Raw genomic sequence first — 19,780 nt, forward strand, 5'->3', positions numbered from 1 at the left:
TGTGAGCAGTCTTTATATCACTGGCTGCCTATATTTTATTAAATAATCAAATGATACCAATCAGACTGACACTGTGAAAACCTGGACCCAGCACAGTGTTAGTCCAGCAGGGTGTTCTGGGTGTGAGGACCAATAATGAACTGCTATATAAGCTGTGTGTTCTGTTCTTGATGAGAACTTGTAGGCAGCAGGTCTACAAATATGAACCTGGTCATATCTGCATGTGCTTTATATATTCATACAAGGAAGCTGTGATCCTTCAGGATGTTGGAAATTAAGAAAACACTGAGAAAAACTGGTCATGTTAGTGGACCTCTGTGAAAGTGGACCTAACCGGATTATAAAGATTCCCTTTTGTCAGCACACTTGTTATGAAAGGAAGACACAAGTGTTGATAATAACACTGATGATGTCTCTGTTGATTCAAGTGTCACTATTCATCTTACTGACACACCAAAAAGACTTAAGTCTTTCCTTATGTCACAAACAGATGTTTCTGAGCAGATAAGGGGGGACTATTTGATGATTATTTGATTGATATATGGTCTTTGGTTGGACCCCATTTATTGGATGGGTGGTCTTAATCTTTTTTAGTATTTCCCTCCCCATTTATTCAGGCCCTATTGAATAATACCACAGACATGTTTTGTATGGAGGACTAAACCTGACATAAGTATAAATAAATAAATGCATAAATAAATGCATAGATAAATAAATAAATGTATAAATAAATAAATGCATAAATAAATAAATGCATAAATAAATGAATAAATAAATAAATGCTTAAATAAATGTATAAATAAATAAATAAAAGTATAAATAAAAGAATACATGCTTTTTATTTATTTCTACATTTCTGTTCACCTACATTTATTTATTTCTGTTCACCTACATTTATTTATTTCTGTATTTCTGTATTTCTGTGTTTCTGTTCACCTACATATATTTATTTCTATATTTCTGTGTCCATATGTAAATGAGGAGGTAGGAGGTCCTAACCTCAGTCAAGAGCATGATTGGTTACAGGAGTGTGCTCGATGAGGGTCTACTACTTCTGCCTTACTAGGTGCTGATTCCTGTACACTGTGCAGGAAAGTTGCTGGCTATCAGCGAGCCCGCTCAGCTAACTGTTAGCTGCAGTTATTGACATTTGTTCATGTAGCTCTGGTTTAGTAATGAATTTGACTCGCGTTCATTTTAACTTGCAAGGGTCCCAGGTGTGCTGGTGGTGTGGTTTGAGAATCCCGTCTGGAGAGAGAGGGGTCCTCAGCCATGTCCGCTAACCAGGAAAAACATTCTGCTCATCGCTCCAAGTCATGTATATGTGTATTCTAGACGAGCGCTACAGAGCACAAATCATCCAAAAGTGCATGTTGTCGGTCTCATATCTTTGTCGTGAATGTCTGTACTCTCAAATAACTCATGGGTGGAACAGGCTGAGGCATTTGTTCACGCCGAGCGGCTCGAGAGCGGCGTGGAGACCCCTGTTAGCTCTTATGTTAGCTGTTAGCTGCTCGCTGTAGCGCAGCGTAGAGGTTACCTTGTGACACCGGTTACCATCGGGCATTTTTCATTCCGCACTGCGTTCAAATGGTTACTTAAAGCCATCGTTCCGAGCCTAATACATCGTTATTAAGCTGAAGCTAAGTCAGTGTGAAAACTGTACACTGTCATACAGCCTGCTGGTCAAACAGTCTGCAGAGTATGTTGACATCCAGCCCGAGCTCAGCGTGTGGTCAATCAGCTGTGGCAAATCGTGAGACGTCCAGATCAACCTGTGATACAAGCACCAGTAGCGACAATGGTTCATAGGAAAGCCCAGACATGTATCTCACTCTCAATGGTAACATGTGTCAACAGTTAACCTGGACACTACGCTCTCAGCGCTATAGCGAGCAGCCAACAGCTAAAAGCTAACAGCTAACTGCTAACAGCTAACATAAGAGCTAACAGCGGTGTCCACGCGTGAACAAATGCTTAATACTGTTCCACACATGAGTTGTATGAGAGTACAGACATTCATGACAAAGATATGAGACCGACAACATGCACTTTTGGACGATTTCTGCTCTGTAGCGCTCGTCTAGCAGTGGTTCGCAAGTCACAGCCCCGGCATCTCTGTGTGGACAGAAGTGTTCAAGCCATGTCAAAACGAATACACATATACATGACTTAGATCGATGAGCAGAATGTTTTTCCTGGTTAGCGGACATGGCTGAAGACCCCTCCCTCTCAAGACAGGATTCTCAAACCTGGGTCTGGGACCCTCGCAAGTTAAAATGAAGGCCAGTTAACCTGTCACACTGGTCGAGGCCATTAAGCTAACTGGAGCTGGTTTACAACGTTACAGAGAGCGAGGCTTGGGATCAGGAATCGTTTGCTTTTGTCTGTCTCTCTGATTTAACCAATCATGCTCTTGACTGAGGTTAGGACCTCCTACCTCCTCATTTACATATGGACACAGAAATGCAGAAAAAAATAAATGTAGGTAAACAGAAATGTAAAAATAAATAAAAAGTGTTTATTTTATTTATACTTTTATTTATTTAATACATTTCAGCATTTATTTATGCATGTGTGTATTTATTTATACATTTATTGAATTATTTCAGCATTTATTTAGGCATTTATTTATTTATTTATAAATATGTCAGGTTTAGTCCTCCATATTTTTGAACTGGACATCTTAAACAAATGTCTGGGAATTAAAATTGAATGAAGCCTGTTAAATATAAACATATTTCACGGTAAGTAAGTTTAAGTTTCAATAGTGATTTTATCGATTTGCAGAACAGTCAAGGAAGCAGCTCTGTGTTGTAGAGGAGTGAGGGGGCTCTGAAAAGAGCCGTTGTGGTTGTGGAGCAGCAGACAGGTTAAGCGCGCTCTCCGCGGATGCGGCGGGCCAGCTGGATATCTTTGGGCATGATGGTGACCCTCTTGGCGAGGATGGCGCACAGGTTGGTGTCCTCGAAGAGGCCGACCAGGTAAGCCTCGCTGGACTCCTGCAGAGCCATGACAGCGGAGCTCTGGAAGCGCAGGTCGGTCTTGAAGTCCTGAGCGATTTCTCTGACCAGGCGCTGGAAGGGCAGCTTGCGGATGAGCAGCTCGGTGGATTTCTGGTAGCGACGGATCTCTCTGAGAGCCACGGTACCGGGCCTGTAACGGTGAGGCTTCTTCACTCCGCCGGTGGCCGGCGCGCTCTTACGGGCAGCCTTGGTGGCCAGCTGCTTCCTGGGAGCTTTGCCTCCGGTGGATTTACGAGCGGTCTGCTTGGTTCTTGCCATTGTTTCGTCTTCTTCCTCTGATCAGTCAGGAGAAAAGTGTGGTGAAGAGAGGAGACTGGCTGCTCTTAAACTGCGGGACCGGCTGTGAAACGGTGACGAGGCTTCGGAGCTTCGGCTCCTGATTGGTTAGCGGCTCCTCTCGGAGCTCAGCGCCGCCTGGAGGAGTCGACCCCCGCCTGAATCTCCGCTGCTTATTGGCGAGAAACCTATTCAAAAAGTCCGCCTAAATTCATCCAGGGGCCCCTCTGCTGAAAGCCTATTCTCTGGTTGGTCTGGCGGAGACCCGCACACCCTCCACGGACATAAAAAGGAGGGTTGTGATCGTCGACAGCACATTTACTGTCCTACACCCCGGCGGACCGGACCACCATTAACCACCAATAAGTTGTAACAGACCAGGTGTTTATTTGGGACAGGCGTTTAATTCCCTCCTCACAACAATCTGGGATGAAAATGTCACAAACTTCTCCAGCTTCTCGGTGAAATCTCTGGCATCCTTCTGGGCAATAGTTGTTTTCTGCCAGTGAAGTTGTTGCGGCGGAGGAAATGATTTATCCAACCAGCACTCGTAGCCAACTCCTCATCTCTGCTGTCACTCACTGTGGCGTACATTTGTTTCTCCGTCGCCCTGATCATTTTGCGGGACACTCTCTCGTGGCGTGCCCGTTTGCTGATAACTAATTCCCACATGTTTATCTCAGGCTCCTCGCTAGCCTTATTCCTCCCTCCAGCAGGCAGCCTGGCCCTGTTGCTGTCCTCCTCGGACAGACGCTGAAGCTCTGTTTTATTTTTTCGCCAGTCTCTCCCTCTCTTGGGGTCGACAGAGAAACATCTAGCGGCTGCCTCTTTCCGAGTGTTGCATATTTTAAGACAGAAAGTTTGCTGCGCCGGAGTCATGGCGATCATCAGTGTGATGACTGACAAAGCAAGGACGATACGTGAAAAAGGCGAAGAAAAAAATCGTGCAGTGTCAGTGGTCATGTCTTCTTCCTTGATGTTTTTTTTTTTTTTTTTTTTATAATAAATCAGACTCGGCATTAATTTGGAACCGGTGGTTATTTACCAAAGATATACACCTTCACCCAGCGTTTAAAGGGGACCACATGATGTGCTTTATAATGTGTTTATGTGTTTACAGCTGCTAATGTAGGCCTATGTAACGCTGTTACTGTGATGACACATGAAAGTTAAATATTGAATCTGTCTATATTAACCACATCCTGACATGTAACTGTGATTTTTGAAATCTAAGTACTAATAATAGCAATCATGACAAAAAATTAACAAAGACTGCAGATCACGATAAGAAGCTGCAACTGGCAGTGAGCTGCATTCTTTTCTTTTAGCAGTGAAGTGATGTACTCCATGACAGAACATTATAAAATATGATAATGTATAAAATAACATTTAATGGTAAAAAAAAAGTACAGTTGCAGTAGACTTCTATTATAAATATGCAGCATATATATAGTTTATTATTATCATTATTATTATTATCATTTTTATTACGACTACTATTTTTCTGCATATTCTTGACTTTGAATGGGAGCTGCTGTAAAGTATTTCTGTTTCTGATTCATATATTATGCAGTCAGTTGTCCAAATTTTAAGTTAAATTAAATGAACCAAGACAGATGTCACATTTACATGTCAGGGTGTGGTTATTATAGACACAGATTCAATATTTAAGTGTCATTTATCATTACAGTAACAGCGTTACATACCAACCCCTAACATCAGATAATAACCTCTAGAAATACAATGTAGCTCTTCACTGAGCCTACACTTGGACAGTTTTATGGAGGACTACACTGTAAAAAAAATTCTGTAGAATTTACGGTAAAATACTGGCAACTGTGGTTGCCAGAACTTTACCGTAGAAAATACGGTCACAATGTAACTGTAAATTTCACATTAGAGAACTGTTATTTGTTTACGGTAATTTGCTGTAAAAATAACAGTTATCATATAAACCTGTTTACGGTAAATTCTTTTAAAAATAACATATATACTGTAAACCTAATTACAGTCCATCAGTGAAAAAACACGGTAAAACTGTAAGATATATTACGGTATTTTATTGCAAAGTTCAACTACGGTAAAATACTGGCAGCTGTGGTTGCCAGAATTTCACCGTAAAAAATATGGTACAACACACATGGAATTACAGTTTGTTGGCGTAGATTTTACAGTCAGCAAATGCAAATGGTAAATTATAAAGGAAATAACCAATTAAGCCCATTGTAAACCAAAGTACAGACTATAATTGATAAACTTTAAGAACATCTCTTTGCATATACACATTCTCTTTGAAAAACAGAACTTGTCTAGTATACTCACAAGGCAGTGTTGACATCTTCAAAAGACAGTGTGTGTCCATACATATGAAGGATAGTCCAGGGTAGAAGAAATAAACGTCATGAAAAAAGGAGCCACTTGCCCTGTGTTGATCAACACTAATGAGTCACTGAGTCCAGACTTGGCTGAAGAGGGCTCTTAACATGGACATGGTGTTCAAGAAACTGGAACTTAAAGCATTCAGCAGTCACCAGTTCTGCTTGAAGACTCATGTGTTGTCCATCTGGTGTCCACTGTAGACTGGCATGATCCTCTCTGCAGCCAGAAAAAAGAAACAAAGCAAAGGTTAGATTGATGCAGTGCCTGAGCATGATGCCTACAGAGATAAATTCAGCCTTCTGCTGTTAAACTGAGCTCCAATGAGCTATACATAGAATGAAACCAGTACTCTGGAATATAGTTTTGCAGGTCATCAGGAGTATTTCATTTATTTTATTGTATTAGTGTGAAAAGTAGAAACAGTCACTTTTCAGGACTAAGTGATCATCACTATTTGTTTCACCCTTGTCGAATTGCAGCCTAAATCCTGAATCCTGTCCATAATACTGATTTTTTTTTTTCTACTGTATGTTTGTATGAAGCTGTTGGCACCGTTCACTTGAGGGAGATCGATTGAGTGTAGTTTGAGTGCTTGCATCTACTCATTTGCTACACTGACATAAACTATAGCTTACCTCTAATTAGCCTTGACAAGACTGGTGTTTGAGTCATTGGGTCCAGACTTGACTGAAGACAGGTGGGACAGAGTCTCATACAGACATGTTACAATGTGAAGGAAACTGGAACTTTGGGCAGGTGTTGTCATCATTCCTGCTTGAAAATTCACCAGCAGTCTTCAATCAGGTGTTTACTTTGGACTGGCATGAATCTCTCTGCAACCAGACAAAGAAAGACAACAAAGAAAACATTGTTAATGATAATAATGATAATTATTATTATATAGCACTTACACTGTTGCAAAGGGCTTCCCGCAACAACAACAACAAAAAACAAAACATTAATTAAAGAAGTTGGAACAGAAAAAAAATTAAATGGTGAATGAAGATTAGGTTTAAAAAATCTCATAAAAAAGCCATCCTATAAATATGATTTCAGGAGGCGCTTAAAACAGTTAACAGATTTAGCAGATCTAATAGATTGAGAGAGACTGAGGGAGAAACTGTGGAGACTACAGCTGAAAACACACAATCCTTTGGATTTGACATCGAATCAGTGATTTTGATTTTTTTAAGGATAGTTCTGAGGATTTACCCTTAAGGAACTCCAGATAACAGGGTAGTAGACATATATGGGAGACATAATTATTGATGTGGCCATGTAAAAGTATTTGACAGGTATGAAGAAACAAAAACATTTAATGGCAGCACCAGTTCAGAAGCTAATCCATTTAAATGTACTCACTGAAGATGAGTGCTGATAACGATGACGACGAATCAGAGTACTGGCCATACCGCATTCCTGCAAAGTTGATTGCCTTACATTATCCAGCTGCACTGTGCTGTGGAGAAGGTGAAATTATTTGTTAAAAAATTGTATGGCTAAGGTGTTAAAGGGATCATTCTCACTTGTTATGTTATCTTTGAATTCGATTAGATCAAGTGTCAATAAATGTTTCCTTCGTAATACATCCAAGTCTCCTTGTATCATCTTTTATTAAGAGTAAACCAGTTTCTCCATTATCAAAGTCTTAACCGACTTGCTACAGAAGTTACAGCTAAACATTTTTCTAGCATTAGCAACGTTAGCTGTAGCTAACGTTAGCGACTTCTCAGAGCCCTTAAGTGACTCTTTTATTCGGCAAAAAGCAGATAGTGACATGTCCAGCAACTTTTAAAATATAGCTACCTGAACTCCTCTGCTTGAAAGTCAACGAATAAGAGCTTACGTGGCTCTGCGGCTAGCTAACGTTAATCAGACAGTCTCAATGAGCTGTGAATGTGCTTACCTGAAGAAGAGACTCTGCTCCTGTGGGCGCGAAGAAATGGCGGTGACCTGAAATTTCAAGCTTCCGTTAACTCGCGGTCCTCTCTCTCTCTCTCTCTCTCTCTCTCTCTCTTCTCTGTCTTGTCTGTCTGTCTGTATCTATCTATCTATCTATCTATCTATCTAGCTGTGTGTCTGTGTGTCTGTCTCTCTGTCACAACAACAAACACTGCTCCTGTGGGCGCGAAGCAATGGCGGTGAACTGAAATTCAAATTTCTAGCTTCCGTTAACTCAGCGGTCATCTCTCTCTCTCTCTCTCTCTCTCTCTCTCTCTCTTTCTCTCTCTCTCTCTCTGTCGCTGTCCTCAATTCAATAAAGCTTTATTGACACGAACAACTACAAACACAACAACGTTTTCATTGTCATGTTTTACATATAATAAAAAAAGGACATGTACAAGAATAAAATAAAAATAGAAATTGTGTTTTCACTATACAAAAGAAAGATATAAAATAAAATATACTATTATTTTATGGAAGCCCATTTCCGCCACTTGACAAAAATTATGAGATACTTTGACTTAGTATCTCATAATTATGACTTAGCTATCTCATAATTTTGACTTAATAATTTTTTTTCATCAAGTGGCGGAAATGGGCTTCCATATTATTTAAAAAGGATGTGTTAACAATGTTGCAATAAAACTCTATATGATAAACTCTAACGATTGTTGTAGGCCTATGTTTTCCTGTGGGACAATAAAGTTAATCTTATCTTAATTCACTGTGTTTTGACAATAATACAACATTTATAGTTTTCTATTGCATTAAGTGCTTTGTGTCGGCCCGAACAATGCCCCTTAACTGTGATATAATAAGCACATACCACGGCCTGTCATGATGTATTGCTTAAATATACCATACTTTTTAACATTCTACTTTCTATACAAATGATGGTATGATTTAATGGTTGTGTACCGTAAATTTAAACGTAAACATCAGCAAAATCTGTAATTCAGACAGAATGATACCGTCACACGCTTGTGACATTACGGTATTTTACCGTGAATTTAGCAAACTTTTTATAACATTCACAGTAAATTCCATATTTTCTACTTAGTAACGCCGTAAAATTTAAGTTATTTACTGTTTCTTGATTTACGGTAATTCTTTGTGTAAATACATTTCTTTAATGTATTTACTACAGTGATATACAATTCTTTATTTTACGGTATTTTACTGTTGCTATTGACAGTTTTTTTACCGTAATTTCTACAGACATTTTTTACAGTGTATAAGTATGGAGGACTGAAAGTGCCATAATTAAATAAATAAATACACCATTAAATAATTAATCAAATGTATCATTAATTAATTAAATGTGTCATTAATTAATTAAAATTGGAATTAAATGTGTCAATAATTCATTAAAATACCAATTCATTTTATGTAAAAAACATATATAATTATTTCACTATTTAATTAATTATTTCATGGTCCTGTGTTGCAGTGCTTCATGAATTTATTTTGTCTGTCAAACTCACCCATCAAAGTCAGTGGGCGGGGCTAACACAAATTTAGTCTAATCCATTGCTTTGGTCTGAAGTCTTGAAACCGAAAGTAGAACATCCCCTTGATCTGACATTTTGTCCTTTTTAAATGACCTTTAATGTGATGATTATTAATAAGAACATCTTGTTTTCATTTGTTTTACTATTATTCTTTGAAGCCAGGTTATTATTTCATTAATTATTAGACCCTAAATGTGGGACTTTTATTTTGAAAGCGTCTCGCTGTGACCTGAAAACATCCGTGTTCTTGTGAATCATGTGTGTCTGCGTGTTGGAAGTGTGCCTGCATGGTCTTTGCTGAACATGATGAAAATGATTTACTTAGTACCTGGCTGATAAAGGGCACAGGCAGAGCCGTTTCTTGCTATAAGCGGACTATGCGGGTGCATAGGGCCCCCACGCCACTAGGGGGCCCCCTCAAGTTGCAAGGTCCGCTGCAATACCTGAGGAATGATCCGAAGGAAAAGCTGTGAAAAGGACCTGACACCTGGCCCATTGATTGGTCAGATCTGGTGTCTACCACGCCGCGTTGCTATGATGACCAGTACTGCTAAACTAGGAGGGGGCGGGGAATTGCGCCGAGCCGTAAGTTCAGGTCATTCACGGCATGGCGTCCAAACTAGCGTATTCATCTGGCGCAGCAAAAAGAAGAAACTCGATGAAGAAAAACGCTCGCTGGATAAAGGTATGGGTTTTTTTTCATTATGTGCAGGGCCGCCTTAACCTAATGTTAGGCCCCGGGGCTGAGAGGTTTTGTAGGCCCTCCATCCCCTCGATTTATAGAGTCTCATTTTAAAAAAGCGTAATATCTAGGTAATCTACATCACAAAATGCATTAGTTTCTTTCGAGACATACAACAGTGAATTTTCCCTCTTTGAGCCAGAAAACACCCAAATATTGTTATTAACATATCACTGAGCCCACTTGAGCATAAACACAATACGCTTTTTTTTAACAACTACACACAGCAACTTATGGTGATAATAAAACCAAAATGTGTGCAAATATGATTTCAAACGTTCGTTCGTTTTCTTCCGCTTTATCCATGCGGGTTGCAGGTGATGTTACCGCTTTTATACCACCTTATTCAAGGTGGAGCGGGGTTACTGGGGCCAAATCCAGTGACTCTATGGGCGAAGGCCAGGGTACTCCCTGGATGAGTCGCCAGCTCATCGCAGGGCCCTTACTGATACTAACTGCCAACTGCACATCAGGAGCTGTTGTTGGGGTTCAGCATCTTGCTCAAGGATGCTTCAGCATGTAGCTCAGGGGAGCCAGGGATTCGAACCAGCGACCTTCCGGTCACTAGTCCTCAGCTCTACCCACTGAGCTACAGCCGCCCTGATTTCAAACGATATCATGAAAAAGATCACCAACCATCATCTGTCTGCACAAACATTGATAGTAACTAATAACAGCATAAGCGAAGAACAGCAACAGATCAAAGTAGAAGCCTCTTCTCCGGCCTCAGTGGCCCTGTCAACCAATCACATGCACCTGCACACACACACTCCATTCAGCACCATGACAGCAACATGGCCAAATGCCAGGTGCCAAAAAGATGAAACTGAGCAACATTTACAGGAGGTTTGCAGTATAATCTAAAAACATAATTTAATTTGCGGAAACAGAAATATATTCTGTGCTTAATAAATGTATTTGCATGTTTGCTTGTATGCGTTTTAAGGTGCAATAATAACCCCTGCACTCTCACAGACTCTTGCTGGCTGCGCTGTAGATCACTCACTCTTGCTCTCAGTCTCTCCTTCTGTGCGCTCAACTTCGCCTGCACACTGGCTCAAGTTAGCACTACGTTAACAACAGCTAATCTGAATTTAGCGTCTGATCTCCAAGTCTCCCACTGGGTTGACTTTGTGGCACATTTATATGGCTGTGCCAACTTGAGCGAGTATTGGCCATCATTGCTGCACTCTGACCTCTGCTGCAGCGGCGCAGTTACGCGCGTCTCCAAGCGACACCTCCATCCCGATACAAGTCCAGCAGGCTCCACATTGATATAGTAAATAGCTACCCGCAGTGTTTCCACCTCGCTGAGTCGTTTGTCTTTCAGCTCCTGCGGCAGATGCTTTCTGAGCCGCGCGTGGCCTTCATTTACGCAGCGCACTCGAGCCGCTCCTTTTGCGGATGAACGCAGGCTGAAGGAGTAATCACACACGCCGAGGAGTCCGTGAAAGGAGAAATACGAGAACCGTGTGTAGGGTAAACTCTGGCCGTGCACGGGGTCGAGGTATGCGGTGTCCAGGTGGAAGGGCAGTCCGAGTCGGAGCGCATCCTTGTTGTGCGCTCCGGTGTGGAGAAGTCATGGAGAGCAAGCGTGGACATATGAAACAGGCTCCACTAACACCTCTCTATTAATTAAGAAGGATAGAACATGTTTGCATGGGGTGTGATCCATCATGTTAGCATCGTTACTTTGACAGGACTCCATTTTCGCCCAATAAGCGCGCACTTTTGCATCAGTATTGTTTCCCCTGCGGCCCGGGTCACTGTTACATGGGTCATTTGACTCGTCTCCCCCTGACTGCTTTGCAGCCTGGTCCTCTCTCTGGGGCCCGTGTGCTCCCCCCTCCTCCTGCCCTCCACTGCTGCGGGCGGTCCCCTGCTCCTCTCCAGCTACATCCACCTGCGCGGCCTGCGGCTCCTCCGCTCCCTCCGGTGTGTGAGATAGCGAGCTTCCCCTGGTGCTGGGTCCATCTTCAGCAGCAGCTGGTTTTAAAAAGCATACGGATGCTCTTCAGTAATTATTTTTCGCCCAACTCTTTCTTAATAAGTTTTTTTCTTTTCTGGGCACCACTCTCAAACGTCCTCCCCGACATTTTCCACTAAATGCCGATTTTTTTAGCTAGCTTAAGTGTTTGCTTTAGGAGAGGGCTAAAATAAGATGTATCTCACATGTGAATGCCATAACTCTGATTGACTGAAGTGACACCCGTTTTGGTGAATCACAGCAGGTCCAGTTCATTGGCATTATATTTGTGAGGGAGGGTGTGTGTGTTAGGCAGATATCTGTCATGTCTGCTGTATCCTCATCCAGTGGAGCTGCTGGTCCGTCATAGACCTCCTCTGCTCTTCAATATTTGTCACATAACATCACTTTAGGATTGTTTTTATGAATAATTTATCAATTTTAGTGTTTCCTCAGTTTGTAGGTCTCTAATGTGAAGTGTGCTAAAAAACCCTAATGCATATCAGGCCTACTGTAAATTATTATGGACTATTGTGGCAGTAAATTATTGCTCTGAGTGGATTATTGTTAACACTACTGAGCTAGTTGCGTCTTTCTTTTCCACATTTATTAGAATATTTATTGTGACAATTTGCCTACATTTAGTTATGTTTTCGATGTATTACTTTGTTTTATTCAAAAGAATCATAATAACACAAATTAAAGTCAATTTAAAGTGAACTATACTATATAGGACCGTTTGTTCTGCCCACAGAATATATGTTAAGACCAAATCATCAGTTAAGCAAGTAGTTCACTTTGTAATACTCTGTGAAATATAAACTAAGATATTCCTTCAATATCACATAAAGCTCATCAGTCATTTATCTTTGTTTTATAACTCTTTAAAACTGCTTAAAAGTGACTTTGAAATTGGGTGCATGCTTTAAAGGGACACTGTGCTGTATATTGCAAGGTTTAAAATAAAAAAAGATTATGAATTTCTCCATTAGTGTAACATGACTCAATTATATAGTATGAATATTTGCTTAGGATCTGTTTTGCTTGGTAACCTGAGGAGTTTCGTCTTTGCAGGAGCAATTCTGAAGTATTTTGGAGCCGCAGAACAGGAAGCAGCACTGCCGCCTTCAGCACCAGAGATTGACAAGCAGCTCTCATATGCTGGCAAGGAAGCAGAAATTTTGAGATGGGGCTTAGGGTAGATCTGCTTAAAACACAAGACTCAGATGATACTGATAATCATCACAAAGTGGTGTGATTGTGTTATATAGTTCTGTATTGTTCCTTTAAAGTATTGTTTTTATTGTTTGTTTGTTTTTATTGTTGCATTTTTATTGTATGCTGGTTTATTGTGTTGGTCCTGAAGGGCTTGTGTTACATTTGAAAGGTTCCTTACTACCTTAACAGTATTATTCTTGTTAGTTTTTTTGTTTTTATTGTTTACATATTGATATGGATGCTGGCTCATTGTGATTTTCTTTTCTAAGTAATAGCGTATTTTATTTTCTCTACAACTTTAACTTTAGTTTTGGGTGTATGTATGTCATATGTTTAATGTCAGCTTGAAATAAAATTAAATTGAGGAACACTCCATCAGTTTCATTTATTGATCTATCAAGGATCCCTATTGTTTACCTTGTATTATCATTTTCTATCAGTTCAACTTACTAGTGTGGGTTAACTTAAGATGTTTGATTTTAATTTGAGAGAGGTTTTCACGACTCTAGCCTGTTTTCCTCTTAAAATGTAATAGATTGCTGCATCTTTATGGTTCACCCAAAAAGGTTAGGAATCTGTCCATCGTAGTTTGACAAAATAGGGGGCCCCCAAACAGCATCTTGCATAGGGCCCCCAAAAAGACAGAAACGGCCTTGGGCACAGGGTTTGTTGTCATATCGCTTCATGACATGTTTAATGTTTAATTCAGATTGTAACTTTTACAGATTTGTACAGTTTGATATAGCATGTTTGAGCTAGCGGGAACGCTAATTAGCATTAGCTCAGCTATCCTGTCGGTACAGAGGAACGGAGATGAGGTGTTCGAAGGTGTGTTCGTGAGTGTACAAGGTTCCTGTAATAAACAGTTTGGACCATAAGTTAGAGAGTCTGACCATCATTCAGCCGGGGATGCTACATCCTGCACCTCGCACTCTGTATCGACAGTGTGGCTAGCGGGGGACCAAGCCTTCCACAGCATTGCCAATAAAGTTTTGTTTGATTGCATCAATCCATTATCTGGAATCAGTTTGCCTTGACTTGATGTGCAGGGTAGCCAATCAGGTGTTAGGAACTGCCCATCGACTTTGATAAGTGAGTTTGACAGATAAAATAAATTCATGAAGCACTGCAACACAGGACCATGAAATAATTAATTAAATAGTGAAATAATTATATGTTTTTTTGTTTTTTTTTTACATGAAATGAATTGATATTTTAATGAATTAACGACACATTTAATTCCAATTTTAATGAATTAATGACACAATTAATTAATTAATGACACATTTAATTAATGATATAATGGTGTATTTATTTATTTAGTTGTGGCACCTTTAGTCCTATATAAGTGTCACAGAAATACTAATAAAACATTTAACCAATTGTAAAAATTAATGTATCAATCTATTAATAAACACACTAAATTGCAAAGCTATTTGTCATTTTAATGGGCAGTAAAAAGGGGAATTGAATAGTATTTATACAACAATCCATCTATGAATATTGTTCAAATTAGAAAATGCATAAATGTATTTATAGATAAATAATTAAATTTAAAAATCTAATTTGCATGGTTTTACCTTGTTTTACCAGCTCAAGTGTGATCGAAAGGTTGGAATAGCTAATAGGAAATGAGAAAGTAGTTTGTAAATGGAAATCCAGCTCTTTTTTTTTTTACCTATTCTAAATAGATTTTTAAATTCCATTATTTATTTATGAATTCAATTATTCATTCCTCAAGGATTTACTTATTGACTGTTTAATGTTTTTGTAAATCCTTTTTTTAATTTGAACTATTCATTGATGAATCAATATTTCATTTGTAAATTCTATTCATTATTCCTCTTTTTATGGCCCATTACATCATCAAATAATTAGTTACTTCGTTATTTAGTCTATTATTGGTTAATAAATTCAGTGTAAACTAATTCATTAATAGTTGTGTTTATTGTACAATTAGTTTGAGGCTTTGTTACTATTACTGTGACACTTGTGGCCTTCCATACAGTTCATGTTTTCATATCAAAGACCTAATAAATCGAGAAGACTGGGGCTGTGTGGTCTGCGGTCCCACCGAACGAGTCTTTCCCGAAGTGTTTCCTTTCTGTTGCTCACAGATAGTTTAATCACGTCCTTCTGCTGCAGCTCTCGCTGGTCTCCGAGTTGGAGACTCCATCCTCCACCGCGAGACCACAGCGAGCAGCTCAACCAATCACAGGAGGGAGATGACACAGTAGTATTTACATGTGGTCTATACAAAAGAGTTGCTCTCAGCGCTGAAACATATCCATCGTTGATTCAAGCGAAGACAGAAAGATGCCTGAACCAGCGAAGTCTGCCCCCAAGAAGGGCTCCAAGAAAGCGGTGACAAAAACCGCCGGAAAAGGAGGCAAGAAAAGGAGAAAGACCAGGAAGGAGAGCTACGCCATCTACGTATACAAGGTGCTCAAGCAAGTGCACCCCGACACAGGCATCTCCTCCAAGGCCATGGGCATCATGAACTCCTTCGTCAGTGACATCTTCGAGCGCATCGCCGGTGAGGCCTCCCGTCTGGCTCACTACAACAAGCGCTCCACCATCACCTCCAGGGAGATCCAGACCGCCGTCCGCCTGCTGCTGCCCGGTGAGCTGGCCAAGCACGCCGTGTCTGAGGGAACCAAGGCCGTCACCAAGTACACCAGCTCCAAGTAAACCCCACCTGACATCTACAACAACCCAAAGGCTCTTCTAAGAGCCACCACCTCCTCTGAAAAGACATGTTCCGTCAATCAGCTGTGTGCCGGAAAAGTGGAACAAATATTAATGTAATACGTCTGTCGCGTGTGCCGCCACATTGGCTGTGGAACCTCAGCCTTGTGAAATAGTACAATCATTTATCATCACTGTAAAAGAGTTGCATACATTGGTAACTGTAAACACCTAATAAAACATTATAAAAATACATATGGTGGTTTGGTGCCTACCTGTATACTACACATATGGAGTAGTTAACGTTTATAATCATCAGAACATTGCATACAATGTTTTTGGTAGCTATCTGTTACCCAAATATTTTCATACCTGTGTGAATGGTTAAATGAGAGGCATTAACTCACAGCACTTTGTTGAATGGCGCTTTATAAAGTTCACTCCATTGACTTGTATTATTTCACAGGGCTGAGCTGCCACATCCAATATAACTAGTTACATTGTCTGTTTAGCTCAACACTTGAACAAAGAAATATTTGGATTGATATCCAGAAAGTCTTTTGCTTCTGGCCCTCCCAAAATGTTACTATGTCTACATGCAATTCATAAACCCACTGATCAATAGAAACACAAAGCTGTGGTCAAGCCCGTCTCCCCTCTGAAAATCCAGGTCAACCTAGCCCCCAGTTATTTTGTGGTGCCTGTTTATAGTGGATATTACGGTAATTCAGTGTCAGAACAGAAATAAAAGCAAATACTTATGAACACAATTTGCAATTTCACACAAATTCAATCAGTCAATCAGTCTGTTACTTGATTGATTAATTTATTAAACTATTTGATAATTAATTAATTAATTGAGCATTTAAGCAATTAATTAATTAATTAATTGATTAATTAATTTTACCATCCTAATTCAGATCAAGCCTTAGAAGATGGAGGCCATGACATTTTATCTGTGTGAATGATTAATCCAACATAAAATAAACACAAAATCTTAAGTTTCTGATGAGGAACTTCAAAATAAAAGTTCAGTTAAGAAGAAAATCCTAGTTTCCACAGACTAATTTCAGTTCAGGTAGTTTCCTTTAACGTTAATCTTTATTTGAGGGAAATATTGAACATATTTGACTTTTAAGTGGGTGATATCGATATTGCTATCAGCATATATATTGTCCGGTATGAAAACCTTATATTTAAAAACTACAAATACAGAATGGAGAAAGTCACTCCTGCAGGGTGTGTTTCAATGGGGATAAAACAGCTGGTGTCAGGAAATGTAACAGCTACCCCACTAATGATTAAACTATAAACCAGCACAAAAATGACAATTACCAACATAACATAAGCCACCATGTTCTGAACCGACACACTAAAAACACTCAGAAAAAGTAATATTTAGTTTTAGAACATAAATAGCAAACTTACTATTAATATTAAACTGTCAGAAAAAACTCATCTCTGAAAAAACTTTAACATTACTGAAAATAAAAATGTGTGTCTGCTGCAGGTATTATTCCACCCTCCGCACGGCATCATACCATGAATGTATGAAACCATGACTGAAAGACAACAAGATTCATAGCTGGAACGTTTCAGAAGCCTTTTGACTGCCCGACTTTGTTGATCTGGTAATTTTTCGTTTTCATAAAATTGGGAGTCTGCACAGGGTGTTTTATTTTGAAAATTGACGGACACTCTATGCCGTTCCTGTGTCTCTGACTTCCTGTTGGCACGATCTGCTCTGTGCAGCTTGTTGTGGCTTTCGTCAAAATTAAACCAGGTAGCCGAATCGCGAAGCTGTCGTGCCTGGCTCGACTCCACAGTGTGCTGGAGCTGATCGCGGCCACTTGTAATTTGTAACGCACCATCTGCTACTAGGGGATGGAGAGTGATGTCAGGTTAACAAGGGGGATGCTTTTTGGTAATTTTGCTAACAAGGGGGAGAGCATCCCCCCTCAAATCGCCTATTGCCTGTATGCCTCATTTGCAGTGAAACAGTTGCTGTTGCTAAAGAACATAATCTGTGGCGTCGCCACAACACGAAGCATGCAAGTTTCAGGGAGTCATATCCCAAGCAGTCAGAGGCCCATCAGGGAAAACTTGGCACATTGAAATCTGCCTACTCCCGTGCCAGTGGAATTATTACTCAAGCTTTAACTGACCAAGAGGGGGTAACGTGTGCATCTCTACAGGCTGCCTGGGTGCTTTCCGAACATAACAGGCCATTTACTGAGGCTGAGGTTTGCATGGTCACCATTCTGGAGGAACTTGCCCCCGACAAATCCATGGACAGAATCATTGCAACTGTTACACAGATACCTCTGTCTGCTTCAACTACTGAACGTTGTGTCCATGTCGTGGTGGAGGGTGTCCATCGACTTGGTATTGACGCGATCGAGGGAGCCAAATACGTATCGCTGGCTATTGATGAGTCCGACACTGACATTTCACAGTTGTGCGTTTTTGTCAGATATTGTGATGGCAAAGATTTCCGAGAGGAGCTGCTGGCATTGCTTCTACTGGAAGACAACACCATGACATTATCTTTGGAAAACTGGAGAATTTTTTTTAAAAGCATGGATTCTCCTTGGATAAAGTCAACCTGCCACGACTGGCAAAAACAGGGGTCTGGTGAGCAGAATAAAGACTGTCGCTCCTAAAACGCATGTCACTGTATTATCCATCAAAGTGTGCTGTGCGCAAAACTAAGTGGGGAGCTCAAAGAGGTGTGGAGAAAATGAAAATTATTAACTACATCAGAGGGAATTCAAGCATGCAGCACCACCTGGTCCACAAATTTGTGCTGGAATCTCAAGCTTCTTAAGATGAGCTGTTACTCCACAATGACATGCGCTGGCTCAGTAGGGGCAGAGCACCGGAGCTCTTTGATGAACTCAAAGTCCAAGGAGTGGATTGTTTTTTTTTAAACAAAGTAAATCAAAAGCGGCCGCATCATACAAGACAGAGAATACATGTGCAACGTTGCATTTTCGACGGACATTCTTTTCCCATTTGAACACACTCAATCTCCAGCTACAAGGAAAAGAAAAATCCGTGGTGGATATGGTGAAATAACTTGATGCCTTTTGGAACAAACGTGATCTGTTCCACGCAGATTTGTTGTCAGGGAGGCTACTGAAGACAGTGGGAGAAAGCAACGTTACAGACAAGATGAAGAAGTTAATCACACAATTAAAGGACAACTTCTCTGCCAGATTTGATAACTTCGTCATTTCCAGGGATGTTTTTGGATTAGTGCGTGATCCATTCACGATCGGCTCAACCTACACCTGCGAGGCTGCGTTCTCCAAGATGAACTCTTTGCACATCAGTCTGACAGCTGCAAAGCCTGATGTGAAAAAGTTGGTGTCAGAGGGGAAATATAATTTCTCCAATTAAGCAGGTGTGAGTAGCCTATTTTAGCCTTGTGATTTGAAACCGCTGGTCTAGCCTACTCGACGTTTCATTTGATGTGCCACACATTATTTGTGACTTTTGTTTTGTTCTGTTAGCACGGTATTTACCATGCCCTTTTAAGTTATGCCAGTTGTTTTTTCTTCTTTTCTTTTTGTACTGACAAGTCTGTTAGTTTGTAGCTTGCTGGTGAGACTTTGAAATAAAAACAAATGTTAAACAAGGGCATATGGAAAAATTATGTCAAAGAGGAACAGTATGTAAAACAATAAATGTTGAACAGCGCAGCAAGTTTGTCCTCATTTTTTAATGTAAACAGAGTGAGAGTCTTAAAAGGTGGGGATTTCTGATAGTTATTTCAGTCTCAGTTGTTTTTGTCTGTTGCTTTAATAGCGGGGACCACACAATATTTTCTCTTTGATCCTCACAATTTTGGAATCCGGTCATGGGCCGGATTTGGAGGTTCAGCAGGTCGGATCTGGTTGATGATCACTGTTCTAAGGCTTCAATGTGATCAGAATTAGGATGGTAAAATGTGAAGTAAATAATCAATTAATTAATTTCTAAAAATACTGAATTAATTAATTAACTACTCGTTCAATTAATTCATCAA

The 19,780-nt window shown here is 40.1% G+C and overlaps 2 protein-coding genes across 2 annotated transcripts; one reads left to right on the plus strand and one right to left on the minus strand.

Moving 5' to 3' along the window:
* Positions 1 to 2,625: 2,625 nt before the first annotated feature.
* Positions 2,626 to 3,307, minus strand: LOC115583729 (histone H3-like). The gene has a single exon (XM_030420882.1). The coding sequence runs from the start codon at positions 3,282 to 3,284 to the stop codon at positions 2,874 to 2,876; it is 411 nt and encodes a 136-aa protein (XP_030276742.1). The 5' UTR covers positions 3,285 to 3,307; the 3' UTR covers positions 2,626 to 2,873.
* Positions 3,308 to 15,353: 12,046 nt separating this feature from the next.
* Positions 15,354 to 16,001, plus strand: LOC115583817 (histone H2B 1/2). The gene has a single exon (XM_030421007.1). The coding sequence runs from the start codon at positions 15,379 to 15,381 to the stop codon at positions 15,751 to 15,753; it is 375 nt and encodes a 124-aa protein (XP_030276867.1). The 5' UTR covers positions 15,354 to 15,378; the 3' UTR covers positions 15,754 to 16,001.
* Positions 16,002 to 19,780: the final 3,779 nt, after the last annotated feature.

Source organism: Sparus aurata, chromosome 1 (assembly GCF_900880675.1).
Source record: "Sparus aurata chromosome 1, fSpaAur1.1, whole genome shotgun sequence".
Lineage (NCBI taxonomy): Eukaryota > Metazoa > Chordata > Actinopteri > Spariformes > Sparidae > Sparus > Sparus aurata.

Coding starts and splice junctions, on each gene's coding strand:
- LOC115583729 (XM_030420882.1), bottom strand. CDS start 3,284: ATGGCAAGAACCAAGCAGACCGCTCGTAAATCCACCGGAGGCAAAGCT.
- LOC115583817 (XM_030421007.1), top strand. CDS start 15,379: ATGCCTGAACCAGCGAAGTCTGCCCCCAAGAAGGGCTCCAAGAAAGCG.